Source organism: Wolffia australiana, chromosome 9 (genome assembly GCF_029677425.1).
Source record: "Wolffia australiana isolate 7733 chromosome 9, ASM2967742v1".
NCBI classification, from domain to species: Eukaryota; Viridiplantae; Streptophyta; class Magnoliopsida; order Alismatales; family Araceae; genus Wolffia; species Wolffia australiana.
Window position 1 is genome coordinate 18,223,434 of NC_135843.1, and position 27,096 is coordinate 18,250,529.

The window sequence follows — 27,096 nt, forward strand, 5'->3', positions numbered from 1 at the left end:
TCTTATGAGTGAGATGTGGTTGGCAGAAAATTTCTAAGTAATGGGGAAGATGACTGAAACAGACCACTGAAAGACTCTATTGAGACAAATACATGTTGTCAAGAATATGGAGCAGGTAGGATGGGAAAATTTTCAAATCTGGTATGGATCACAAATCGACCTTAAGTGGAGTTGGATACTCTCATAGGGTTACTCCCATCTCGCATCCCAGGGGAAGAAGATCCAGGTGGCAATTGTGAACATATTGATGTACTATCTCCCTTCAACCATTTGAAAAAATCTGACATTACAAAGTTAAGTCCATGGTCTGGTCACATCATCTCTACCTTGTAGGAACTACAAGATCACCCCAAGGATGACTTTGACACCGAGGGGTAATATACTGACTATAGAACCTCTTCAATTTGTAGGTTGCATTGTATGTCCATTCTCTGGTTGGGTAGTGATGGCCGAAAAGGGCAATCCTTCATTCCTAATACCAGAATTCTTAAAACCAAAAGGTCAAGCATAGGGGAAAATTCTCCATTCCCAATTCTTGACGAGCACAAATATACAGTTGAGTTTAAACACAAATTCTCACATCTTTAGAATTATACTAAAACTTGATTGAATAGTGATTAGAACACAGCACAATAGTTAGTCAAGGTTGAATCCATGGAGAATCAGGGGTTTTATTCAGGTGTTTGAATGATAATTCTAGAGAATTAAACGAAGTGACGTTAGAAGAAAAAAATCAGGCTGAAATTATAAAGAGTGCAGTAATAGCTTTCCAATGGATCCTAAATTGCATGAATCAGATCCAAATTGGAAAAGAAATCAAAGATTGAAATTTCAGACATGAACTTGGGGTTGAAATTTGAAAATTCAAAGCTAAATTTGATTTTAAAAACAAAATTACACTATGTCTTAGCTAGGAATTTTTTGTCAAGCATAGAGCTAACCTTAATGTGCAATTAGAATGATTCAAGAGGCCTTGAGATATTGATTTCCTTCCTCTTTTACTTCAGGTTCAACCTCATGCTGTTCCAATCAACTCCCTCGATTTTGACGATGACTCTGAACATTCCGAGGGTTTTTTTTGCCCAAGGAATGCTTGGGAAATCACCAATGATTGCTCCTTTGCATGAAAAATACATGCACCAACCACCAAATCATAACTTTAGTAAGCGAAAAGAGGATCCTGTTCACACTTTTGATGAACAAACGTATAGGGTGATCGTGGCCCTTCCTGGCCATCCAATTACCATTTTTATTGGATGATCAACCAGGACGGGACACATCTCCCACTTAGAATGAAGAGAGAGAGAGAGTGAATAGAGAGAAATATGTGCAACCCAGAGGATCAGACACATGATGGCCATCAGATGGGCATGATGCATCAAAGGGACAACTGCAATAAGGCCACATCGTTAGTCAAAGAGAGAAAATGACCTCCCTCTCTCTTATATGTATGCGCTTCATTGCACACACACGCCATCTGCCACACATCATCACCGTCCAATCTGATTTGAGAAGCTCCGATCACTAGCATCTCATGATTCGCCTCACTCCTCACTATTGATTCACATGAAACCTGTCCTTTCATGAGCCACCACGTACCACTTTCCACTTAAGTGATCATGCATAGGTTCTTCATTTTGTGGTTTGATCAATGACATTACAATTCATTAAACGCTTATGCTACGTATCCTTTTGAATTGTTTATCTTTATCAAGGTCTCTAGAACTCAACAAAGACAACGAAGAATATATAGTGGGTGCTTATTAGAGAAAAGAGTCCACCGAATTGATTGAGATGAATTCTTGAATAATTTTATTCCAAATTATCAATCATGGTTATTTACATTATAGTTGTGTAAGTGGTCCTTAGACTAGATACATCAAATACACATTCTAGATGGACAATTATACTTTGATTATGTATACGAGTTTGTAATCATGGAATTCTAAACAAACTTGGTTTGGGTGCGTGGAGAAGTTCACAAAGAGGATCAAGTGTTCAAGATGGGATTGTATGCCCTTGGTATAAGAGGAGACATCTCAATGAAAATGATATTGGGTTCTAGAGGCCTTGTTATGGATGAATAAATCAAAATATTCCGCAGCAGAAGGCTTGAATGGAAATCAAATGACATCAATAAAATTATGAAATGAAGTACCTTTACACGGATCACATCCATGATTTCCTAGATCCTGGAGCGAGTCGAGTTGAGCTACACAAATGTGCAGCCTCTAGATGTATCCACGCAATCTTTGGCACGTCTAATCTCCTCCTTCTCATTGATGAGCCCCGTTCTTCCTCCGTCATCGTCGTTATGTCATCCCAATCGCATTGGGGTTGGAGAGGGGGTGTGGGGAGAAGGGAGAACAATTTTGGCCTGGGTGAATTTCGTTCAGGGCCTTCCCCTATTTATATTAAGTGGGTATTTTTTTATAAAACCCCAAAAACTTAAGTATATCTTCTGACGTCAAAAATACCATTTGCTTATGACCCTCTAGGCCCATGTATCAGTCTAGTTAACAACTTTAGTGGCCCAATAACCTTTATTGGCCTTCCAAATTAATTAACTATATCATCATATAGATTAATTAATGTTGGATCGATTTAACCCAATCGATAGGTCGAGACTCTGACACGTGGGTGCCAAGCTACACCTCGTGTTCTAGAAGATACAAAGGAGTGTGTATCGACTCACTCATGGAACATGTTCGTCATCAGTTACCGTGTACGTATAATCCCTCATCCACTTGATGCTCCTTGGACGACTAGGGTATGGTCAACTATCAAACCCTAATTGGTCATCCGAGTAAGTACTGATGCATTCAGAAATCATCAGAGAACTCTTCTCTGATATTTCACTACCTTGGCCAAGGACTTCATCACATCATCTTCGTTGAGATGTCACCTCTTATACCGAGGGTGGACGATCCCATCTTGACTACTCAATCGTCTTCGTGAACTTCCTGATGTACCCGAACTAAGACCGTTTAGAATCCCATGATTAGATACTCGTCGGCCATACTCAAAGTAGAACCATCCATCCACAAGACGTCTTTGGTGTCCCACGTCTAAGGACCACTTACACAACTGTGATGTGAATCAACCTGATTGACAGTTCGCTATAATACCATTCAGGGATTTGTACGGATCAGTTCAGTGAACTCTTTTCACTAAAGAGCACCCACTATCTATCCTTAGTGTCTCCACACCAATGGCTATGGGACCGGCCATACTCATCATATGAGTGAGGTTAGATAGTGCTATTCTATCCGAATACTTCGATGTCCTTCTCGCGTATCCTTCGAATAGGAATGTTTAGAACACATGCTTAAAGACTAGTAATCTCCGTATTACGATCTCATCAGAATTCACTAAGTCCGATCATGTATTCATGGACTTCATTATACGCATCACACGTGCACTATAATGAATATGTTATATTTATGAACATGGAACGAGATATGGAATGTGTGATTGGCTTGCTGGCCACATATATTTCCATCAGATGATACAATGAAGTCCTTGGCCAAGGCAATGAAATATCAAAGACTATTTATTAGATGATTTTTGAACACATCAGTACTGACATGGACAATCAACTAGAGTTTGAAAATTGACGAAAAAATATGACTTTCAATTTTAATTTTTTAAGGAACTTTGGACAAATTATATATAAAAATTGAATAATATAGGTTAACTATGAAAAATATTTTCTCACCATTTTATAATTTTTTTATATTGGTACAAGTTTTGTTTCATTAAATTAGATTTTTTGAAATAGATATAAAAAATCCAAAACATATTAATGAAATCTAAAATTCACTTATTCACTACTTTCTCCATGTGAATTTAACCTGTGCTTGCCCTATGCTTGTAAGGAGAATTTTAAATTTTATTGTATAAAATAGTAGCCTCAACATAAATATTTAACCCTAGGAACATCAAGTCAATGGGGGAGTATATGAACAAGGTAATTGACGACAGATAGATTCCATGACCAAGTTTATACATACTATTTTTTATCTTCTAAAGCATGAGGTATAGTTGGTACCCCACGGGCTAGAGACTTAACCTATCAATTATGCTAAATAAATCAGTCATTATCAATCTATGATGATGTAATTACTTAATTAATCTTTAAGGCTAATAAAGGTTATTGGGCCATTGGAGTGATTAAATAGACTAATACTTGGGCCTTGAGGGTTACACACAAATGAACTTTTGGATGTCAGAATATATACTTAAAATGTAGGGGTTTTAAGAATTTTAAATAAGTATAAAAAGGGAAGGGTCTTAAAAGAAATTCAACCATGTTAGAATTGTTCATGGCTCTTACCCTTCTTGTTCTTTCTCCCTATGGCTCCTCTCCATTCCCAACAACAATAGGATGGTGTAACGGCGATGATGGAGCATGAACGAGTCTTATCAAGGTGGAAAAGATTTGACGTGCTGGAAATTTTACGAGAAACCAGAATGACACTTCTCACTTGAAGGGGAAAACTTGAGCATCATGACACTTCTCACTTGAAGATCAAAGGAATCATGTGTTCGATCTGTGAATGGGTGGTTTGATCAATCATTGTGTATTTGTTTTTTTTATTTTTAAAAAATATTCTGCTACGAGAATCCACTTTTTTCATCCAAATCAAGGTTGAAGCACCCAATTGTACAGAACAAGTGTGAGGAAATCACAAAACACACGTGTCCTCCTCGGATGGGTCCTCCCGAGGTCGGTGCTGATGGCGCGGTCTTTCTTGGCCGTGTCTTGCTCCTTGGCCGCGTGCGATGGCGGCCCGGGGTGAAGCCTCGTCAACGGGAGCTTTCCTGTGTGGGCAACGACTCGTCATCGCCCTATCCTTGTTGTCACTTGGTGACAAAACACCTAGTGACTACGGGGAGATATGCATGGACCGTCGGTGTCCACGGTGGGCACGGGTGAGCTCACATGGACCGGACGGTCGGGCGGCACCCGCATTGGCGGGTGTAGTCTGTGCATCCTCCGAAGGTGACTGTGATGGGCTGCCTACCTGCATCGCAGGACGGGGTTTCGAGAGGGCCGTGGGGTGGCCTTTCTCGTCAGGCGATGGTTTGGTACATCGAGAGGAGGTAGAACCTCCGTGTTGAGCCTTACTGCTCGATTGCATCTCGATGGCCATGTCCCTAGGGTACCTAGATGGTTGAAAAAAAAATGATGCGATGTAGAAATGGTGGCTATGTAGAGCTGGAGACGTGCTTTGAGCGACCACAACCTGGATCTGATACCAATTGGATGCCGGATGTAGTCGAGGATGCCGTCCGGTCGGCACCGAGTATGATGGCACAATACCGAAATAGATAGTGGTATCAAACGTCGACGTTATCATCATTTGACAGATAAAACTCTAACGGGTTGATGTAACTATGATGCAATGCGTCTTATTTGTCGTACATGTAGGCTCCGACTCGAGGGAAGTGGCGAGCTCCGAGCTCTGAGCTCCGAGCTTGGACGAGGTCGTAGGGTGATGGCGATGGTGGCCTCTCGAACCTCGTTAGAGCGACGAAGGCGTCTATGGCCAAAGGGAATCAATCCGTGGGGCACACACGTAATGGATGGACACTCGATTATGAAGTAGTTTCTCTCAATTACCTCTCTCACCTACCTAGCCCGAGCGCGATGGAGTCAAGATGAAACTATACTACTAAGGATAATTAAACGAGCAGCGGGAGAGGACGACGTACCTCGATGACGCGTGGCTCATCGTGCAGGGGTTCGTCGACGGTTGCAGCGTTCGGAGTTGATGGAAATATAAGTGGCCGGCAAGCCAATCACACATTCCATATCTCGTTCCATGTTCATAAATATAACATATTCATTATAGTGCACGCGTGATGCGTATAATGAAGTCCATGAATACATGATCGGACTTAGTGAATTCTGATGAGATCGTAATACGGAGATTACTAGTCTTTAAGCATGTGTTCTAAACATTCCTATTCGAAGGATACGCGAGAAGGACATCGAAGTATTCGGATAGAATAGCACTATCTAACCTCACTCATATGATGAGTATGGCCGGTCCCATAGCCATTGGTGTGGAGACACTAAGGATAGATAGTGGGTGCTCTTTAGTGAAAAGAGTTCACTGAATTGATCCGTACAAATCCCTGAATGGTATTATAGCGAACTGTCAATCAGGTTGATTCACATCACAGTTGTGTAAGTGGTCCTTAGACGTGGGACACCAAAGACGTCTTGTGGATGGATGGATCTACTTTGAGTATGGCCGACGAGTATCTAATCATGGGATTCTAAACGGTCTTAGTTCGGGTACATCAGGAAGTTCACGAAGACGATTGAGTAGTCAAGATGGGATCGTCCACCCTCGGTATAAGAGGTGACATCTCAACGAAGATGATGTGATGAAGTCCTTGGCCAAGGTAGTGAAATATCAGAGAAGAGTTCTCTGATGATTTCTGAATGCATCAGTACTAACTCGGATGACCAATTAGGGTTTGATAGTTGACCATACCCTAGTCGTCCAAGGAGCATCAAGTGGATGAGGGATTATACGTATACGGTAACTGATGACGAACATGTTCCATGAGTGAGTCGATACACACTCCTTTGTATCTTCTAGAACACGAGGTGTAGCTTGGCACCCACGTGTCGGAGTCTCGACCTATCGATTGGGTTAAATCGATCCAACATTAATTAATCTATATGATGATATAGTTAATTAATTTGGAAGGCCAATAAAGGTTATTGGGCCACTAAAGTTGTTAACTAGACTGATACATGGGCCTAGAGGGTCATAAGCAAATGGTATTTTTGACGTCAGAAGATATACTTAAGTTTTTGGGGTTTTATAAAAAAATACCCACTTAATATAAATAGGGGAAGGCCCTGAACGAAATTCACCCACGCCAGAATTTTTTAGGGGCCTTTTCCCTTCTTCTCCCATCTCCCAACATTCCCGCTCCCTCCCCGATGTGATCAGGACGACGTAACGATGTCGACGGAGAAAGAGCGGGGCTTGTCAATGAGAAGGAGGAGATCCAACGTGCCAAGGACCGTGTGGATATGTCTAGAGGCTGCACACATGAGCAGCTCGACTTGGCTCACTCCGGGATCCAAGAAATCACGGATGAGATATGTGGAAAGGTACCTCGTTTCAATGATTTTGTTGATGACATTCGATTCGTTCAAGTCTTCTGATGTGTATCATTTTGATTTGTTCATCCACGGTCTGAATAGGTGTGGCGGAGAGGCGCCAGAGAGCTGGCGATGGCTCATCTAGCATCGGGTGCAGGAGCAGCTGAGGGGTCGGAAGGGAGGAGTCCGTTGAGGGGTCCAGTGGTGTTGGCAAGGCTCGAGCAAGCTTGCTAGGACCGGTGGAGTGACGGTGCAGTAGTCAGCTCGGGTGGGTTGTTAGCAAGGGCGAGCAGTGGCAGTTGATCGACTGCAGATTTGACTGCCTAAGACGGCTGGCAGTCGGTGGTGAGCAGGGTTGCTGCTCATCAGGGACAGCACTTCGTGTGAGCTTTCGATCTCGGTACAACATCGATGGTGTGTTCCTCGACAACATGCCAAGATCCAGGATGGTTTAGGCGGAGAGCCGACGAAGGTCAGTAGTGTGCAGCCCACGGTTCTCGTAGGTGAAGATGGGCACCAGCGTAGGCTAGATACTTTGTGGTCGCTAGATGTTCCCGGCCGATCAGCATCTCAGAGAAGGTCACCATCGACAGTGCCTCGATCTAACCAGAAGCACCGATTGAGATCTTGATCCTCAACTCTACGATTGGGGCAAGACCCTCCTAAACAACAACGAGTGGTGGTCACGACGAATTGCGTCGTGGACTGTCGCGGGCCAGGAAGAATGCAAGTCGTAGGAGAGTGCAAGTGCGCCGTTGACCACGAATTACTCACATGGGCAAGACCCTCCGACGAAATATCCTGGACGCAGGGTGGTGAACCCACCAAATTTCTCACAAGGTCACAAATTCACCATGAATTTTACACGGCCTGAATGGCACGGGTTCACTGATCAGTTGAAAGGGAAAATGGCCGTTCTGACAATTTCTCCATGGACGATGGAAACGGCGGAATTGGGGAAAATCGAGCAATGGCAGAATTGGCGGAATTGTGGATGATGGAAACCCCAGACAACGAATTGAGAGGGAGGTCTTCCCTTCCTCCTCCCTTGGCGTCCTATCCAGCTCCCTTTGGCCTTCTCCTCCTTCTCTTCCCCCTCTTTCTTATCTCTCGGTGGAGGGGGAGAACGAATGAACAAAACTTCCAAATCGATTTCTTCCTAGTCTGATTCTTAGGGCGGCCCCCCTCTTCCCTTATAAAGGGGGAGGTCAAATGGGCCCCTAAATGGGTCGACGAAGGGGAATAGGGTCCATTAGGGGGGCCCTTATATAATGGGCTCCCCCATTACAAAATAAAAGAAAAATGAAAACATAAAAAGAACAGGGGAAAGGACTAGGGGTCCCTCCCCATGACGAAGAAAATGGACATACGGGACGTATCGCAATGCGACGAAAACAAAATGACGAGTCCAAAAATCACAAAATATGAGAAGACGATGAAAATCAAAATGTGATAATGAGCATGCTTTCACCCAGCGGTCGACGATGGTGGTTTTTTCTGGCGGCGTGGACGGCATCGTCGACGATTCGAGATGGCATGCACCATCAAAATCACAAAACACACAAAATTAAAGAAAAGTAAAATTTCAGCTAAAAATTAAATTTATGTTATTTATTTATTTTATTATTTATATCAATTAAATAAACACAATAACGTAGAACATTCAATTTCAAATATTCCCAAAAAATATTTTGGAAACTAGACATAATTTAGTTTAGGTTACGTCAAGGATTATAATTTTCTTTAGAAAAAAAATGAATATTTGATCGTTTTAATACATACATGAAGACTTTATCATTTGATTAGTGAAACCATTTCTAGATTAATTCTTTATGACCTATAAAGGTTGTTCCCAGAAATTTTTTGTAAAAACTCAAAAGTTTGATTGGTTGATTTTAATGTCCAAGTTAGCTTTGTTTGTTAGAATGAGCATACTTTGTGCCAAACTAATGAAATTACTTCTAAAAATCAATTTTTTTGTACTTCATACAATTTATACAGTCCTTGAAATTTTAATATGGTTAGAATGAGTTGACCTAATTGAATTTTTTTGAAAAGAATTAGATGAATCCATCTAGGAGTCAAGACAATAAATAATGAGTTTGAGCATTTCTGAAAATTGATAGGCATATAGCTCAATACATTATACATTTGAGATATAATTTATTCAAAATAAGAAACATATCTCAATGAAGTTCTGTGATGATTTAATTCTTTTAGAAACATTATAAAATTTTCATTGTTATGTAAGTTTGACTTATTTTTAACATGATACGTACTAATATGATCCATTATTTCATTCTGAGCCATATCATTAATCAGAAAAATTATTTAGTGTATTTATGAATTTTAAATAATGTATAAAACATAAAAGATGGAGGTCAACATGGTATTATAATAAACTTGAAATAAACTCTCCGACAATAATAGTTAGACACTTCGGACACAAAATCATGATTTGCTTCTCAAAGGTTTAAACACAAAATATTTTAACTTTATAAAATTGAAATTTTCATTTGTAACCAAGCAACAACTTACAATATTATAGAAATTTCTATATGTGTACATATTTTTTGTAACAATCATAAATGAATTATTCTGATGAATTGTATTAAAACTGATAAAAATAGTGAAAGTGTTTGTAAATGTGAGGTCACGAAAAAGAATTAAACTCATAAGCATAAGGAAAAACTAAAAATATACTACTGAGATGAGCACATGTGACATATGGATTATTAAAAGTATGGAAATATGATGTATGATTTAAGACATTAGGCTAAAATCCCTTTGGATATAAAAAAAGTGACGAAAAGGTTAATTGAAACATCCAGAAAAGTACATGCACAAATAAGAAATCAGTCTGAACCATTGGCAAAAGCATCAACTTCCAAATTGAATTTTCTCTTTGATTTGGTCACCATGTTTTATCATGGGTGGTACTTGATTGAAATATATTTGTGCTATGTATCAATATTCCAATTTCTCATATGTTCTCTTGTATGCAGTTCAAAACGTGCATGAAAAAAAATATAGAAAGTATTCTATTATACCGGTTTTATTCCATTTGTTTTTTTTATATAGTAAGAACAGGTTTCTTTGATGCCAGTATCTAAATGAGATAACTAACAATTTTCAAGTGATTACTAGCTAAATGAGTCATCCTTCAAGTAACCTCAAACATTATTAAAAGAGAACAAGTGACCAGATTTTATTTCACATTTTCTACCAGCACCATCGTTTTTATTTTACGAGACATAGAAAATTACCCATGACCTTGAAATATACTTTAAGCCAACTCAGTCATGGGGAATTTTTGGGTTACACAAAATGGTTGTCACCTCTAAGATGGTGGTAAATAACGACAGAATGATGGATAGTGTTCTTTGCAACAAAACTTTTAATGTGAAAGTTATGCCAGAGAAATCTACTAAAACTTTGGCATACAGCATACAGTGTAGTTTCCAGGTCCATTTCCCAGTCAACGCGGTTCAACAATTGTTTCAGTGTATCCGTTGGTGGAGCAGGTTTGTGTTATGAGCTGATGGGCGCTGGCTTTTTCGTTTCTGAAGAAACCAGGCTTCTTCGGATGTAACAACTTGAAGCCCTCGGCTGTTAGCATGGAGACGACCGAGTTCATGGGGGGTCTGTCCCCTGGATTCTCCTGAACACAAAGAAGCCCAATATGAATGCACCTTAGTGCTTGGGCAACGCTGACAGTGTCCTTCATGGTGGGATCGAGGAGCTCCACAGCCCTTCCACTGCACCAAAGTTGCCATGCCTAATAATAACATAATGGATAAAATGTTATTCAATCAAAACGGGGATGAGTATTTGAAGATGAGTGGAAGAAGAGTGGAGACTCACAGTTCCCATAAGAGTGGGCGAATCCTTGGTAGAAAAATAACCTGTGCTCCGCTTTCCAGTGATGATCTCCATGACGATCACTCCAAAGCTGAAGACATCAGATTTTTCAGAGAAGACGCCGTTAAGGGCGTACTCTGGCGACATGTACCCGCTGCAAACAATTAGGCCAAGGAAATGAGAATCATAAATCCGAATACCATGTATGTCATAGTGAGACAGACCGTTAAAGAACTCACAATGTTCCAACAATCTTCCTCGTGCTGCCTACTGCTTGATTTATTTCAACAATCTTGGCCAACCCAAAGTCTGAGATCTTGGGTTTCATCTCATTATCGAGCAGTATGTTACTCGTCTTTAAATCTCTGTGTATGATCCGCATTCTCGAATGATGGTGTAGATACAAAAGCCCATCAGCGACCCCTTTGATGATCGTGAAATGTTTCTCCCAGCTAATTCTAGAAGAATTTCCTGTTTCAAGGGAATGAAATATGAGAGCGATGTAGTGTTTACGTTTTTGGGATCATAAACGCACCGAATACGAGTTTGTCAAGGCTGTTGTGTCGCATGTATTCGTAGATTAGAATCATTTCGTCTTTTTCGTTGCACCAGCCCAGAAGACGAACGAGATTCTTGTGCTGGAGCTTGGCAATGAGCTTCACCTCGTTCGCAAACTCGCGCTGACCCTGCTTAGATCCCTTGGAAAGCCTCTTAATAGCAACATCGTTGCCATTTGGCAGCTTCCCCTGACAATGTGATTTATTCGTATTAACTTGGCTCTTTCTTGAATTTAAGTGTCCGTAACAGGCGAAGATAAAAGGTTTGGCATAAACGAAGATAACTCTCTTTCGAAGCCCAAGACTGGAAAAAATATATATTCAAGATTACCTTGTAAACAGAGCCAAATCCTCCTTCGCCGAGCTTGTTCTCATCCGAGAAGTCGTTAGTAGCAGATGCTACGCTCCTGAAGTCCACCATCGGCGCATCAGAGAACTCCGCTCCCGCATGAATTCCGGCAAACTTTATGTCTTCTAACTTCATTATCTTGCTCCTCCCTGTTTCATTCCCTTCGTAAGAAAGACCTATTTAAAGAAGAGCTCTGATAATGCTTGAGGGTAATGCTCGGATAGTGCACTACCGCGTGATCTCAGCCGCACTATAGTTATACAAACAACTGCAATGAGGATGACCGCACCGGCAGATATAAGCGATGGACGAAGGGCCTTCTTGTTTGACTTGCCATTTTCTCCCGCCACCAAGTCCGGTCGAGGCGAGCTTTCTTGATCGACTTTCCATTTTCAATTTCTTTCTTAATATTAAAAAATGCCCACCCATGAAAACAAATAACACGAAATGTTGCACAGAAGAAAGTTTTACCGATTTCACTTGCTGCGAGCCGGATGTAGAGATTCTGACCATCACCATCATACAGGGTTCGTACGTCAAGGAGATCTCCAGACCAAATCAGGCATTTAGGAGCCAGTGAGGTCGCATTCACATTCTGGAAGAGGTACGCCGTACATTCAGAGGAAGAAATACACATGGATTTGCACTCAGCTTCAGTAGTCACTGCAGCAACTGAAAAGTTATTAGGCGCCTTCATTTTCTCAATCGGTAAGAACTTGTCCCCGTTATTGTGCTCCAGCTGAGTTCTCCTTTCGCAGCCGGCAGTGAAGATACCATTATCCCACTCAACCTTCTTCTTGGGAATAAACCCATCTAGACACTTACACGTTGGTTGGGGAGTGTAATCATCGCATGTTGCCCATGTTCCACATCGTCCATACCTCTCACAGTAACTGTCAGGAACATTCTGGAAGTTTTGCCAACTTCTTGATGTCTGCGAAACCATAAATCTAAACGTGCCTCCAGAGTCAATTGAGAACTTTGCCGGCAAAGACCCACTTTCAATGATTAGATGAATGTAAAAACCGGTAGTTTTGGCCGAGACTTGAACCATGGCCTGGACGCCATCCACGACGCTATTGTTCTTCACCCATGGTTTGTTGTTCCCATTCCAGACGTTGCTCCTCCAAATTATCTCTGTCTTATTGAACAGGAACAGGCCGTAGTTTCTCGACTGAAAGAACACATCTCCGGGAGAGGGGTCATCCGCGCTCTTCCAAGTGACCAACTTATTGCTCTCCAAAGTTGATACGTTTAATCGAAGTCCCATCCCCCGAATGAGAGTATCTGCCGGGTAGTCAAAACTCTCCCAGAGGGGTGTGTTATCACCACGCTTAAGAACAAGATTGCCCGTCTCCAAAAGCACGGCTACCGTGTCGTTGGAGGCACTTGTCACGCTCGTAGACCAGACTGACCTTTTGTTTCCGTCGACCAGGGCGAGGTTCCCGTTCCCTGTAAGAGTAAGGAAGGCGCCGGAGTCGACAAGAGGCTGTTCTCTGTTGGCTACCCATAGAATTGTATCAGGGATGCTGCTGTACCACAAGCCCAGATAACGATTTCTCGCTCTCGAGGATGCGTTTTTTCCAGGCGTGAAGAAGCCCAGCGTGAAGGTCCCGATGGCAGAAACGAGAACTTCGTCGATGCCCAATGTCTCCCCCACCGTCAGCAAGTCTTTGGCTGCGGCACTTGGAATGAGAGAGGGAGACGTAGCGCTAAGGATCAGAACGAGAGTGTAGAATAGCCTTTCCATTGAAATCAGGGCCGGGCTCCCAATAGTATGCAATACTATATCTCTTTGTGTCCAAGGAAGAAACCCATATAAAAGGTTAAGAGGGACAAGGAGTCGCCGTTGCTCTGACGGCGTATTTCTCCTATACAGAGCAAGTGCATCGTTGTGTTGAGATTTACAACCTTCGACAATGGGGCTTTATTCTGATGTTATTGCCTTTTAATTGCCCGGCGATGATAGGGTGCGTGATCCTTGTCAATGAAAGCTCAGTCTTTCCATTCGCTGGCCCATGAAATCTATTGGTTATCAACGCTAGGTTTTTTCTTCCCCGGAAGAAGATATGGTACGAAAATATCGGTGGGCGATAATCAAACTTTCCTGCAAGACAGGCAGCTGTAGGTCCACTAATGACTGATAATTATTCCAGCGGATATTCCAAGTCAAGAAATATTAAATTTCAAGACAAAATAAAGCTTCAGAAGATGGGATTGTTGGCAAGTGAAGCTTTACGCGCAGGGAGAAGATGGGGTATGATAAAGAACGCGTTGGCGGAAATGAGAAGTTCGTCGATGCCGATCTGCTCCCCCACCGTCAACAAGTCTTTGACCCTTGTCTTCGGAATGTGACATAGAAATGCTGCACAATGAAGAGAATGAGAGTATATAAAAGCCTTTCAAACAGATCGCCTAGTCCAGACGGCATTGATGAGCAGGGAGATACCAGGAACGAAGGAACCGCGGTAGCGCTATCCAGAGAATAAGGGCCCTGGAAAAGGCGGCTACTGATCCTCCACGTTCAGACTTCAATGGCGTTTAATATGCCGGCGAAGACACGCATGACTCGTGATCATTCTCTATGAAAAATCAGTACGTTCAATGGTGGGCTCAGGAGCATTGATAATTCTTCTGTAGCAAATCACCCTATCGTCCAATATCAAGTGTAACCTTGGCCTTGGATCACATCACGATCCTCCATGGAATACCCACAATCGAGCTCATCTCAAGATACCTAAAAGTTGCGGAATCTGGGTTTACCGGTAGGTAATAGAGCCGATAAGAAGCGTTGTGTGCCAGAAGACCTACTAGATTACGCCAGATAATGCTTATCTGCGTGAATTTTCATGAGAGATTGCGCTTGGGAAAATGATGCTTTAAGCTGCGATAGGATAGAGTCTCTTTGTGATAGCATGAGATTCAAAGAATCATTTAAGGTTTGGTAATGATCCATAACGGAAAAAAGTGTGGGTGGATCTCTTGCATATATTGCCTTGAAACGGATTAAAAGATTTTGGTCGAGGTATGGAAAAAGCTACTGTTGTTGTATTCTGGCCTATGAAGCCATTTCAGCCACTGATCAGCCGAACAACGTAAGTAGCATTTCAAAGTCCTGTTGTTTACCTTTATTTGACCATCTGTTTGTGGGCGGTAAGAAAATCTGAAACGTAATGTTGTTCCATGCATGTTATGTCACTCGTTCCAGAGAGATATGATGAAGTGCTACCTCTGTCTGAATTAATTGATCTGGGAATTTCATGAAATCTGATATTTGACTTGAGGAATATTTATACAATATCTTCAGATGAGTACGGGCGCTTGACAGATAGGAATTGTGCGCATTTGATGAGTCTTTCAATTTCTACCGACTGGAATCTGGCACACCTTCTAAAAAGTTCAATGCCATATCTTTTAGACATAAACTTTGATGCATTGTTTCATTGCTTGCAAGATGAATCTTTGAGATACTCTCCTATATGTCTTCCAAAGACCTCCAAAATCTTGGCATCGTGTAATTATTTCAAATTCACTACAATTATTAAAGAAAATATTGGAACTACCAGACGTTTATTATAAAATAGTAGGTTCTGATGAAGAGAGTAAAGTGGATAAATCTTTTATTGTGAGATAAGTGATCTTTAATTGACTCATAATTTTGTATTGCTCTGAATATTTTGTTATAATTTCGGACGATTCTAGACAATAGGTGGCAGACATGATTTTCATATAAATATATTAATGGGATATTGTTAATGCATGAGATATGATGTTTTCTTCCTGACTTGTATATTATCTCAATATTCAAATTCCAAAAGGTTCGATATCCATTTGTGGGACTGCTATGGAATGTCTCCCTTATCATTAAGAAATTTCCGTGTGAAGTGATTTGGGTGGATATAAAACTTACTGAAAAATAAAAAATGTTTCACTTATGTACTGCCCATAAGACAGCTATATGCGTGCATTCACTAGCTGGTTAAGACTTTGCAGTATGTGGGAATTATTTACTGAAATAAGCTCGTGGGATGTCAGGTATGTGTTAGTACTGTACCACATCCAAAGCCAGATACACCTGTCTACATTATAAAATCCTTTTTAAAAATCAGTACTAAAGAAAATGTAGCTGGGGCTTTAGAAAGGCCTAAAGGCATGATGGTTAACTTATAGCATTACTGATCTGTTCTTAAATCTGTCTTGGGGATATTTAATTCATTCATAGGTATTTCATAACATCTAGGTTATTGATCTCATTTGGTAAATATAATGAATTCATGCAGTTCTGACAATAGCTCATCCATGAAAGTAATAGAGGATCAATTTGGAAATGTGATTCTGTTCGATGTACAGTATTATGTACATATCTGTCAACCTCCCCCTCTCTTTTAATCAGCGAGGCTTGGCTGGAATATGTACTTGACCATGATGAATAACTTGATACTCTAGTAGTTATTGGATCAAGAGTTCTAGATCAATTTTATCCTTATGTGAATAACTGTATGGTCCGATATTGTCTAATTGTGACGTAGGACGACTACGGGGTAGGCGAGGAAGGGCGGGACGACAGGATGTACGGGCTAAGGGTAGGATGGGTGTGTGAGGGATAAAACAATCCACAGAAATTCACGACCGGATTTGGATTTAAAACCGATGAAAATTGGGTGGTGCAGCTCCGACCCTTTCGAGGGCGAGAGTACTGTCTTCCCCCACCGCGACGATGCCTAAGCACCGAAATCAATACCCGAATTCGCGTCGCGAGGAAACACTCGAGAAAGAGGGAGAAGAAGTAGAAAATTCAAACCAAATCTGATTCTGATGGTAGTGGAAACTTCTCGAGAAAACACTGAACGAGGAACACTTCGACACCAAAGAGTTCAGCCATACCTCGGCACCGTAGTGCGTGAATTGGTTGCGGGAAATTCTGATCGTGACGGAGCTGGGCAAATCCGGGCGTTGAGCGGCTCACTGGACGAGGACGATGCTGGGCGTTCCAGGCGTTGAACGGCCCTGGTTGAGTGCAGATGTCGTGGTCGCAGAGTCAAGCGGGGCGAACACCCGCGCGCGCTCCCAAAACGTCGGACGACGCACTCGTCAGACGACGCCCGAAACGTCGGACGGCTCCGCCGCACTCCGCGCACTCCGCGTGCGCCCCGGCGCTCCGCGCGCTCAGCGCCCGCGCGTGCTGCTCCGCGCTCTCCGTGTGGTCCGCGCACCCAGAGCGCGCGGAGCGCGCGTGGCCCGAAACGTGCATTGGGCGGCTCTGGCTGGGGCGGCCCCTGGGTGGCCTGTGAGGGCGGCCAAGGGGCGGCCTAGGGCGCCCTTGGGTGGCTTGAGAGGGGACCCTTGGGCGACCTGGGTGGGGGGCCCCTAGGTGGCCTGGGAGTGCGACCAAGGACGGCCTTCGGCGGCCAAGGAGGGTGGCCAAGGGGCGGTCACGGGGCGGCCCTGGGCGGGCCTAGCGGTCTGGCTGGGGCGGCCCCTGGGCGGCCGGTGAGAGCGGCCAAGGGGTGGCCTAGGGCGCCCTTGGGTGACCTTAGAGGGCGGCCCTTGGGCGACCCAGATGGGCGGCCCCTGGTCGACCTGGGAGTGCGCCCAAGGGGTGGTCACGGGGGCGGCCTTGTGCGGCCAAGGATGGCGGCCTGGTAGGGCGACCACAGGGGAGGTCTGGGGCGACCCTTGAGGGTGAGAACGAAAGAGAGAGGGAAGAGGGAGAAAGAAATGGAAGAGAGGGAAGAGGCGATGACCGGCGACGCGACGGCGATGACGGCAGTGGCGGCGACGACAACGACGGCGGAGGATAGGGTTTGAAGGTAGAGGATAAGGGAGGCTGGGCAATCCTCCAAGAAGAGTTAAACAAAACTCGATTCTTGAATTATGATTGCCTAAGAGTTTCTTGAAAACAATGGCCTTTATATAGGCCTTGGAGGAAAGAGAAATTGACGAGAAAGTAAAGACGAGAAAATAAAGATGTGCGCCGTATCACGTCAAAGGGCAGTTGTGGATCTGCCTTTGGCGTCGTGTCATGACGCGCGTAGAGGCGTGCGCGGGTGGAGACGTGCAAGTCGGCGGCTGTGGCGTTCGGCTTTAGGGTTGACTCTAGTTGACCGTGGCGAGTTGACTTCAATTGACTCCCGTTGACCGTGGTCCAAAGCATGCGTGTTGACTCCAGTTGACCGTGGTGATGCGTTCATCAATGAGATGTTGGCGTCCTTGCCATCAATTGACACCCTAAAAATGGGTGGCTTTATGATCACATGATATTTTGGGTGGATAATCCGTTAAAAAATAAAAACTGTAGGGCATCAAACCATAAGTTTCTATATATAAGATAATATTTAGGGTAAATGATTGTGCTTTGAGTAAAACCACTCAAGGAACTTTAGCCAATCAACACCAAATACCACATCAAAATTTCCAGGTACTAGTGTCACATAGCCCTCCTTGACAGATATTTAAGCAGATATATTGTGATGATCCAAGGCATCCATCTCTCAGCATAACATCGAATATAGATCCATCAAACATTTGGATGGACAATGTACGGAAGATACATGGGTCAATAAAATGTTAGTAGGGCCATAGTCTATCACGACCACTATTTGTTGGCTGTAGATACGGCCCAATATTTCTAAATAACTAGAGTAAATATGCCTTATAACTAGTCTGATGTTAAGTCTAGCTATAAATAGCTCACTTTCTGTAATCATTGCATCATCTTTTTGGATTGGGTTGCCAAAATTTTCAGGGAAATCATGTTTTATCTCCTTCTTGACTGAAATTTTATTGACTTGATATCCCGGAGTATAAAATTTGATCTGTTGATGGGTATACCATCTCTGAGAATTCTTTATCTGGTAATGATGTGTGGGAGTTGTGTTTTTGCTTGTCAATTTCATGAATGAGACATTAAATCTGGGTAAGGACTTCTCCAGGCTTGACATGATACACATAGGTCTACTTCACCTGTGATAGATGAATCCATCCTTTCCTTCAGACTCTAGGGTATGCCTTTAAAAAGTTCATGGCTAATCTCAGATAGTAATCCTCAAAGGTAAGCACTTTCCTTGATTTCAGGTGAAACTAAAGAATGTTGCAATGTGATTGCTTCAAATTCTCTTTGGTAGCCATGAACATATGTAGTTTGCTTGATCTCAAATAGACTTTGATGTAATCAATGGGTGGAAAATCCATACCTTTCTGAAAATTGGTTTTGATATCTTCCCAGATTTTCATACCAAACTCCTTGTCTGCCTAAAAAAGCCAGATCAAAACTGTTTCATCCAGGTTGGGAACAAGAATGTGTGTTATGTCTTTGTTTGAAAAGGAATGTACAGAAAAGATGTGCTTTATGCCCTTATTCCAGGATTCGAGTTTGAAACCTTGGATATAGGTGGATCGCCATGTTTAAAATGAGATTACATATGCCACCCCCTTTCTTCAACTTGCTACTGACTCGAAGGGTCGTTCGAATTCCAGATCAACATCTCTCAGGGTAGGAGTAGTCATTGAGGCATTTTTATATTAGCTGAGATGGCTGCCACTTACTGTATCAATATTTCAAGAATATTAACAAATATAATTTGATCTACCACAAAATCAGTTTACAGTTCTCTGGTGTTGTTTCTAGATCCGAGATTTCAAACTGAGGATAGACAAGCTTTGTTATTTTTTTAAACCTTAATCTTATAAGAATCACTACTTCATGAAAGCGAAATTTCGTTCTGTGAGTGAATATAACCCCCCCTTCAGGGGTATTACTGTAATTCTCTCTCTCTCTCTCTCTCTCTCTCTCTCTTGTAGGGTTCTTTCCTCCTCTACATAAGGAGGAACCCCCCCACTCCTTCTGAAATACTCTTGAGATTATACCATTATACCTTTCCACATGGTATCAGAGCCACCAGGGTTCTTGACCTAGGTGGTGCTGCACCACCCCCCCCCCCCCTCCTCGGCTCCGGCCCGCTGCTTGCCGGAGATCATCGCCGACGCCCTCTGCTCGCGTCACTCTACATCCCACCGGCCGCCGCCTTGCATCCGGCAGCCTTGCGTCATCTATCCATCGGCCGCCCCACATCTAGCCGCCGGCGCGCTGCATCGGCCAACCGCCCTGCCCTCCGTCCACCGGCGCCCCTCGGCCGTCGGCCAGCCCTCCAGCCGGCCGCCCTCGCCCAGCCGCCGCCTCGACGACCAACCGGCTGCCGGCCGTCCTCCAGCCGGCCGCCGCCTGCCCAATCGCCGCGCCCTCGACGACCGGCCAGCCGCCGGCGCCTCCGTCAGCCGGCGCCCTCCATCCAGCCGGCCGCTCTGTTTAGCCGGCTGCCCTCCGTCCAGCCGCCGCCGCGGCCGCTGTCCTGATTGGTCGTCAGATCGCTGCCGCCGACCGCCCTCCAGCCGCGGCCGCTCCAGCCGCCATCGACCTCCCGCCGGCCAGCCTCCAGCCGCTGGCCGCCCCGCCCAGCCGGCTGCCCTCCGCCCAACCGGCCGCCCTCGACGACGGCCGCCGGCTGTCCTCAGCCGCGCCGCCCGGCCGCCGCTCAGCCGGCCGGCCGACGCGGCGCCGGCCGCCTCCGCCCAGCCGGCGCCCTCGACGGCCAGCCGCGCCGCCGCCGTCAGCCGCCGCCCCGCCCAGCCGGCCGCTGTCCAGCCGGCCGCCTGCTCAGCCGCGGCCGCCGCTGCCGCCGGCCGCCGGCTGCCGGCCCGGCTGCCGGCCGGCCGTCGTCTGACCGTCGGCCGCCCTCCGCCCAGCCGGCCAGACACCGCCGCTGATCCGCCCGTCGCCCGCCACGGCCGCCCTCTTGTCCGCCGGCTGCCTTGCGTCCAGCCGCCGGCCGCCGCATCTATCCGGTCTCCCGACCCTATCCGGCCATCACCGTGCATCCGGCCGCTGCTCTGCATTCGGGACCGGGCTATTGTCCCGTCGACGCTCTCCTCCTCACTTACGTGCTGTTATGGAGCGTCGCGAGGGATCGTCGGCTTCCTCATCGCTTCCGCCACTGACTTCGTATCCGGGTACATCTCTGGATCTTTCGATCCCGTCTCATACTTTTATCACAGGGCTCCAGGGCCCGACGACCCTGCTTGATGGCAAGAACTACGTCACGTGGTCCGCCGGGTTCTGTCGGTTCCTTGAGATCCATGGTCGGCTCTCCTTTCTCACCGACGACCCGCCCTCTCTGGAGGATCCCCGCTTTGCCACCTGGATCACTCAGGATCAGGCGGTCACCTCCTGGCTTCTGAAGATGGCTATTCCGACCATTGCCGAGCCGATGCAGCTCCTCTCTCCGTCCAAGGCCATTTGGGACGAATGGGCCCGTATGTACGGGTATCGTTCCAACATTGGTCGGACAGTGGAGATCGTTGAAGGGATGTTTCGCGCCCGCCAGGGTACCCGCTCCCTTCAGGAGTTCTATGCCACACTGCGCTCTCTCCTCAACCAACTTGAGATCTATCAGCCCTACACGCCAGATCTCACCGTGCAGCGTCGCTATCACGAGGAGACATCAGTTGGACTATTTTTGGCGGGCATCGACCCCACCCTCAACGCTCAGATTCGGGGTCTTATTCTGAGTTCGATCACTCTTCTGACGTTGGGTGAGGCCTTCTCCACCGCTCTGAGGGTTAGCTCTCCGGGGCCCGTCCCCACCCCTCTCTTGACCGACTCCACCGCCCTTTCCTCGGAGACCCGCCCTCGCAGGCGCGTCTCTGATAACGGTGGTCGCGGTCGAGAAAAGGGACACGGGTGCGATGGCAAACTCTACCCCCCCTGCGTTCATTGCCAGAAGTTTGGCCATCGCTCCGACAAATGCTGGCAGAAGTTTGGTAAGCCAGACCAGGTTGCCCACTCCAGCACGACGGACTCCGCCTTGACCTCGGACCTCCTCACTATCTCCCGGGAGGAATTAGCCCGCATGCTTGCCACCCGCGCTCCGACAGATACCTTGAGCACCTCGGGCTCTCATACTTCTCACCTTGCGTCGACCTCCACTTCAGGTACCGCTCTACTTGCATCTTCTCCGGGTCCTTGGATTATCGACTCGGGAGCCTCTGCACACATGTCGGGTACCTCCTCTCTCCTCTCTCAAATTGCCAGCCTTCCTCACCCTGAGACGGTCACCATTGCGGATGGTCGTGTTTGTCCCGTTCGGGGCAAAGGCCGTTCCCTACCGACCCCCTCCCTTCCCCTTTCAGATGTTCTATACGTACCCAATTTTCCCGTTAACCTCCTCTCTATCTCTGCTATCACAAAATCCCTATTTTGCTCTGTATCCTTTTTCCCTTACCACTGTACCTTTCAGGACTTGCGGATGGGAAAGAGGATTGGTTTGGGACGTGAGACCGACCGGGGTATCTACGAGCTTGTCCCTGATCTCCCTTCGACTGGTTTTTGTTGTCTTCTCTCCCAGTCGGACACTTCTCTACAATGGCATCGTCGTTTGGGCCATCCTGGTATTACCAAACTTTGACAGGCCCTTCCGTGGCTAACATTATCTCCTTTTGAGTGTGAGTCTTGCCAGTTAGGCAAGCATTTTCGTTCTTCTTATTCCCGCTGTGACTCTATTCCGTGTACGAAACCATTTGATCTCGTACATTGTGATGTTTGGGGACCGTCTCGTGTCTCCTCCCGTTCCCACTTCCGCTACTACTTCGTCTTCGTCGATGATTTCTCTCGTCTATCATGGGTGTACCTTCTCCATGACCGCACTGACGTTCTGTCCTCCGTTCGTCAGTTCCTCCAAGAGATCTCCACTCAATACTCCTCTACCCCCAAAATTCTTCGCACGGATAATGCCTTGGAGTTTGTTCAGTCCGCCCTCCAGGACCTTTGCTCCTCTCGCGGCATTATCCACCAGACCACTTGCCCCTACACCTCCCAGCAGAACGGTGTCGCTGAGCGGAAACACCGTCATCTTCTGGATATGACCCGCACCCTCCTCATCGAGATGGGCGTCCCACACTATCTCTGGGCGGATGCCCTCCTCACCTCTGCCTATCTTCTTAACCGCTTACCTTCCTCTCCTCTAGGTGGTGAAGTCCCTCTCCATCGCCTACACCCCGATCGTGAGCTTTTTACACTGCCTCCTCGGACGTTTGGGTGCGTGGCCTTCGTCCATGACCACTTCCCAAATCTGTCCAAACTAGCTCCTCACTCCCTCAAAGGCGTCTTTGTTGTCTACTCTCGTACTCAGAAAGGTTATCGTGTATACTTTCCTGATCAGCGCAGATATCTTGTATCGCCCGACGTCACCTTCTTTGAGACCATTCGCTACTTCACCACCACCCCGTCTGTGTCCACCCCTACACCTACTTCGTCTACTCTGACACCCTCGTCTCCTTCTTCCGTTGCTCCTCCGCCTATCTTGGACGTAATACTTGCGTCACCCTCCTCCTCCCCCTCTTCTCCTCACTTGGGACCGCTCGCTCCATCAGTACTTACCCAAGACCCGGACTCTGTCGAGCCACCAGGCGGGTCCTCGCCCACGTCCGCAAATTCGGCGCCCCTTGCATCGGCACCGACAGACCTACATCTCCCCATTGCTCTACGGAAAGGTACTCGCTCTTGTACCCTTCACCCTATCTCTAACTACGTACACTATGACCGTCTTCACCCCACCTATCGTGCCTTCGCCCTCTCCCTCACATCCGAGTCGATACCGAGGACCCATGTGGAGGCCCTGCGCAGTCCCCACTAGAAGGCGGCTATGGATGCGGAATATGCGGCCCTCACCAAGCGTCAGATTTGGATACTTGTTCCTCGTCCGCGCAATACGAATATCGTCACCTGCAGATGGATATTCACGGTGAAGTATCACACCGATGGCACGGTTGATCGATACAAGGCCCGTCTCGTGGCACGCGGCTTCACCCAGACCTACGGCATCGACTACAAGGAGACGTTTTCTCCTGTGGTACGTTTGAACTCCATTCGATTTCTTCTTTCTATTGCAGTGAATCAGGGGTAGCCCCTCCATCAGTTGGATGTTTCCAACGCCTTTTTATACGGGGAGCTTACCGAGCGGGTGTTCATGGAGCAACCGCCCGGATATATCACTCCAGGCTCGGCCGGCAAGGTATGTCATCTACAGCGTGCTTTGTACGGCCTCAAGCAAAGTCCGTGTGCATGGTTTGCCAAGTTCAGCAAACTTGTGCGTGCCTTGGGCCTCACCCCATGCACGGTGGACCCTATTGTGTTTCGTCGGCACGGATCCCCTAGCACGGTCATCCTTGCGGTCTACGTGGATGATATCTTACTTACGGGCAGTGATCATGCGGGTCTTGCTCAAGTGAAGGATTATCTCCATCAGCACCTAACCATCCGGGACTTGGGTACACCCAAGTACTTTCTCGTCATAGAGTTTGCACATCAGCTGGGTAAGCTGATCCTGAATCAGCGAAAGTACGTCCTGGATATGCTAGAGGAAGCGGGGTTACTCGGGTGCAAACCCCAAAGTTCCCCGATCGACATCAAACCGTGCTTCTGGGATTCTACTTCTCCCCTACTTACTGATGTTGAGCCTTACCGACGCTTAGTTGGGAAGCTCATTTACCTCACTGTTACACGCCCCGACATTGCATATCCAATGGCACTACTCAGTCAGTTCATGCATGCTCCCCAGGACATACATTGGCACGCTGCCCTCCGCGTGCTTGCCTACTTGAAGCATGCCCCGGGCCGGGGGCTACTCTACCAGCGCCATGGCCATTTGCGTGTGGAGGCCAACTCGGATGCAGGCTTCGCGGCCGATCGGGGGGATCAGAAGTCCACTTCGGGCTTCTGCACCTTTGTTGGTGGAAACCTCGTTACGTGGCGGAGTCAGAAGCAGCGGGTCGTCTCCCTATCTAGTGCCGAAGCTGAGTACCGCGCTATGACGCACGCCTCTTCGGAGCTTCTGTGGATACGCTCTCTCCTTCGCGAGCTTGATTTTCCTGTGCAGGAGGCTATGCCAATGTATTGTGACAATCAAGCCGCTATCTTCATCGCCAGCAATCCCACCTTCCATGAGCGGACGAAGCACATTGAGATCGAGTGTCATGCGATTCGTGATCGTGTACTTGCGGGACTCATCACTACTCCCCATGTGGGATCATCAGACCAGTTGGCGGACATCTTCACCAAAGGACTGAGCACCACCTCCTATGACGTCATCTCTCGCAAGCTGGGCATATTTGATATCTACGCTCCAGCTTGAGGGGGAGTGTGAGTGAATATAACCCCCCCTTCAGGGGTATTACTGTAATACTCTCTCTCTCTCTCTCTCTCTCTCTCTCTCTCTCTTGTAGGGTTCTCTCCTCCTCTACATAAGGAGGAACCCACCACTCCTTCTGAAATACTCTTGAGATTATACCATTATACCTTTCCACACGTTCCAAAAATTCAAGAATCATGGTACTTGATAATAGGTTCACATATGAAAGCATAAATAAGATGAGTAAGTAATAGAGAATATATAAAGTCTGAGATGAGGAGATGAGGAATGATGGCCGACTTAGATGTCTCTTCTCCGTGAGCTGGTCGATCTCCTGCTCTAGCTGAGAATGACTCATCTTATTAAGTGAATTGATGCCAGTATGATGATCTATCTCCTTTCATTTATAGGATGTTTGCCACCTCCTTCCTTGAGGAAACACATGTTGACTTCATTTCATGTGCACACACTGATGTTTTACACGAACAGTGACCTAGTCTGTTCTGTTTATCATTGGTCTGAGTAAAGCCATACCCGTTTGAAAGTCTATGCTTCCTCGTCACCTGATAGATTAAACAAACTGGAAAACTTAAGATGCCATAAATGTCTATAAGAGTCTGAACTAAAACTTAGGTTGAGAATATGTTGTCATTCATCTTTATCTAATATAATCAAATAATAGAAACTTGAAAAATGAAGGATTAAGTTAGGGAGTATATTCTAAATATATCTTTAAAATATAACCTTTTGAAATCATTTACAAAAGAAACCAAGAACATATGGTCTAAAGTCAAGCAGGATTCCCATGTTAACCTTCCTTGATTTAGGCCAACATTAAGTTGCGAACTTGAAAAAGGACTTGGTCTTAGAAATGTATCAACGCTTGGGAAGGACTAAAAACTAGTGTAATATTCACTCTTGTTTCAACCTAAATGCAAGATTTAGTAGCCTGCGTGCAATTGTTCTTGCGTCCTCTTACCGTTTGTGAGAGTTAGGTGGAGCAGGGGCATTCTAAAGCAAGAGCTGCTGGAGAATTGGAAGTGTCTTGATCACCTTGGGCCTTGGCGGCTGTGACAAAGAGATTCGATCATTATTTCTTCCCCTCATCCCTATATTTTTCACCTTTGTCCACAGTTTAGTCTTGAAAAGCTAGCCAACATCGTTAAATTTATTTATTTTAAATTATGTTTAATTTTAAATAATGCCAAAAATCCTTAAAACTTCCATAAAATATATTTTATCTAATTTTTCCTTATGGGATTAAGTTTAATAAATATCAAATTTCTTAATTATACTTTAAGTAAATGTAGTTATTTTTCTTTATAGAATAAATTATAAATACAAATCTACCAGAAAAATATTTTAAACTGAAAATTCACTAACTATTACTTTGTTCTCTAAGGATTGACCCTTACTCTCCCTAGGCTAGCAAGGTTTATAAATATTTTTGTTTTAATTCAGATTACCTAAATAACTATAATTAATGATTAATTTATCACTAATACACCCCAAAATCTGAGTTAGCAATGTTCTCATTTATTATGAGAAAAAACATGTTAAATTGAGACAACGTTAAATATTTTTAGTTTATCCATGAAATTCATTAGCCATATGTTTAAATCATTTCCTTTATCATTAGTTATATGACTAGATCAATCAAAATTTATAGGACTAGATAAATGATAACGATACATCACATGCTTTTCAAAACATTCATCTTGAACAACTAGTTCAAATATCTTCTCTATGCGAAAAAGATCATACAAGCTGTACTTCCTATTTCTATAACAAATAAATATTTATTATTGTTTCAATTCCATATTAAAAACAACAGTATCGTGCAATAAATTTAATGAGTACCAAGGTTTTTTTCTCAGTAATGAAACTTCAATTGAATTGTTACTAATTCTAATTGTTATAGATCATTGATCATCATTAGGCAAATCACACTGGGGCATTTCTTTTGATCTTTTAGGGTATGTATTTAGCTAAATAAATTAGAATAATCTAAATATG

The 27,096-nt window shown here is 45.0% G+C and overlaps 2 protein-coding genes across 4 annotated transcripts; one reads left to right on the forward strand and one right to left on the reverse strand.

The window, feature by feature from the left end:
- Positions 1-10,412: 10,412 nt before the first annotated feature.
- LOC144707531 (putative G-type lectin S-receptor-like serine/threonine-protein kinase At1g61610) lies at positions 10,413-13,803 on the reverse strand. Of its 3 annotated transcripts, none has more exons than XM_078580676.1 (7): positions 12,371-13,803; positions 12,132-12,272; positions 11,882-12,060; positions 11,529-11,739; positions 11,233-11,464; positions 10,997-11,147; positions 10,413-10,910 (listed from the first exon to the last, which is right to left on the reverse strand). In XM_078580676.1, the coding sequence occupies exons 1-7, from the start codon at positions 13,647-13,649 to the stop codon at positions 10,611-10,613; spliced, it is 2,493 nt and encodes an 830-aa protein (XP_078436802.1). In that variant the 5' UTR covers positions 13,650-13,803; the 3' UTR covers positions 10,413-10,610. The 3 variants fall into 3 exon arrangements, with proteins under 3 accessions (XP_078436802.1, XP_078436800.1, XP_078436803.1); XM_078580674.1 differs by having other exon boundaries at positions 12,132-12,281; XM_078580677.1 differs by having other exon boundaries at positions 11,882-12,048; positions 12,132-12,281; positions 12,371-13,802.
- A 7,041-nt stretch (positions 13,804-20,844) lies between these two features.
- Positions 20,845-23,586, forward strand: LOC144707428 (uncharacterized). Its single transcript, XM_078580525.1, has 4 exons — positions 20,845-21,886; positions 22,192-22,216; positions 22,300-22,342; positions 22,411-23,586. Exons 1-4 carry the CDS (start codon positions 20,845-20,847, stop codon positions 23,584-23,586), a joined length of 2,286 nt encoding a protein of 761 aa, XP_078436651.1.
- Positions 23,587-27,096: the final 3,510 nt, after the last annotated feature.

Excerpts from the sequence above, each read along its gene's own strand:
- LOC144707428 (XM_078580525.1), top strand. The coding sequence starts at position 20,845 with ATGGAGCGTCGCGAGGGATCGTCGGCTTCCTCATCGCTTCCGCCACTG. Across the intron at positions 22,217-22,299 it reads GCGGATGGGAAAGAGGATTG|TCGGACACTTCTCTACAATG; the intron begins GTTTGGGACGTG and ends CTTCTCTCCCAG. Across the intron at positions 22,343-22,410 it reads TCGTCGTTTGGGCCATCCTG|TTAGGCAAGCATTTTCGTTC; the intron begins GTATTACCAAAC and ends GAGTCTTGCCAG.
- LOC144707531 (XM_078580674.1), bottom strand. The coding sequence starts at position 13,649 with ATGGAAAGGCTATTCTACACTCTCGTTCTGATCCTTAGCGCTACGTCT. Across the intron at positions 11,465-11,528 it reads CCTTGACAAACTCGTATTCG|GAAATTCTTCTAGAATTAGC; the intron begins GTGCGTTTATGA and ends CCCTTGAAACAG. Across the intron at positions 11,148-11,232 it reads AGGAAGATTGTTGGAACATT|CGGGTACATGTCGCCAGAGT; the intron begins GTGAGTTCTTTA and ends AATTGTTTGCAG.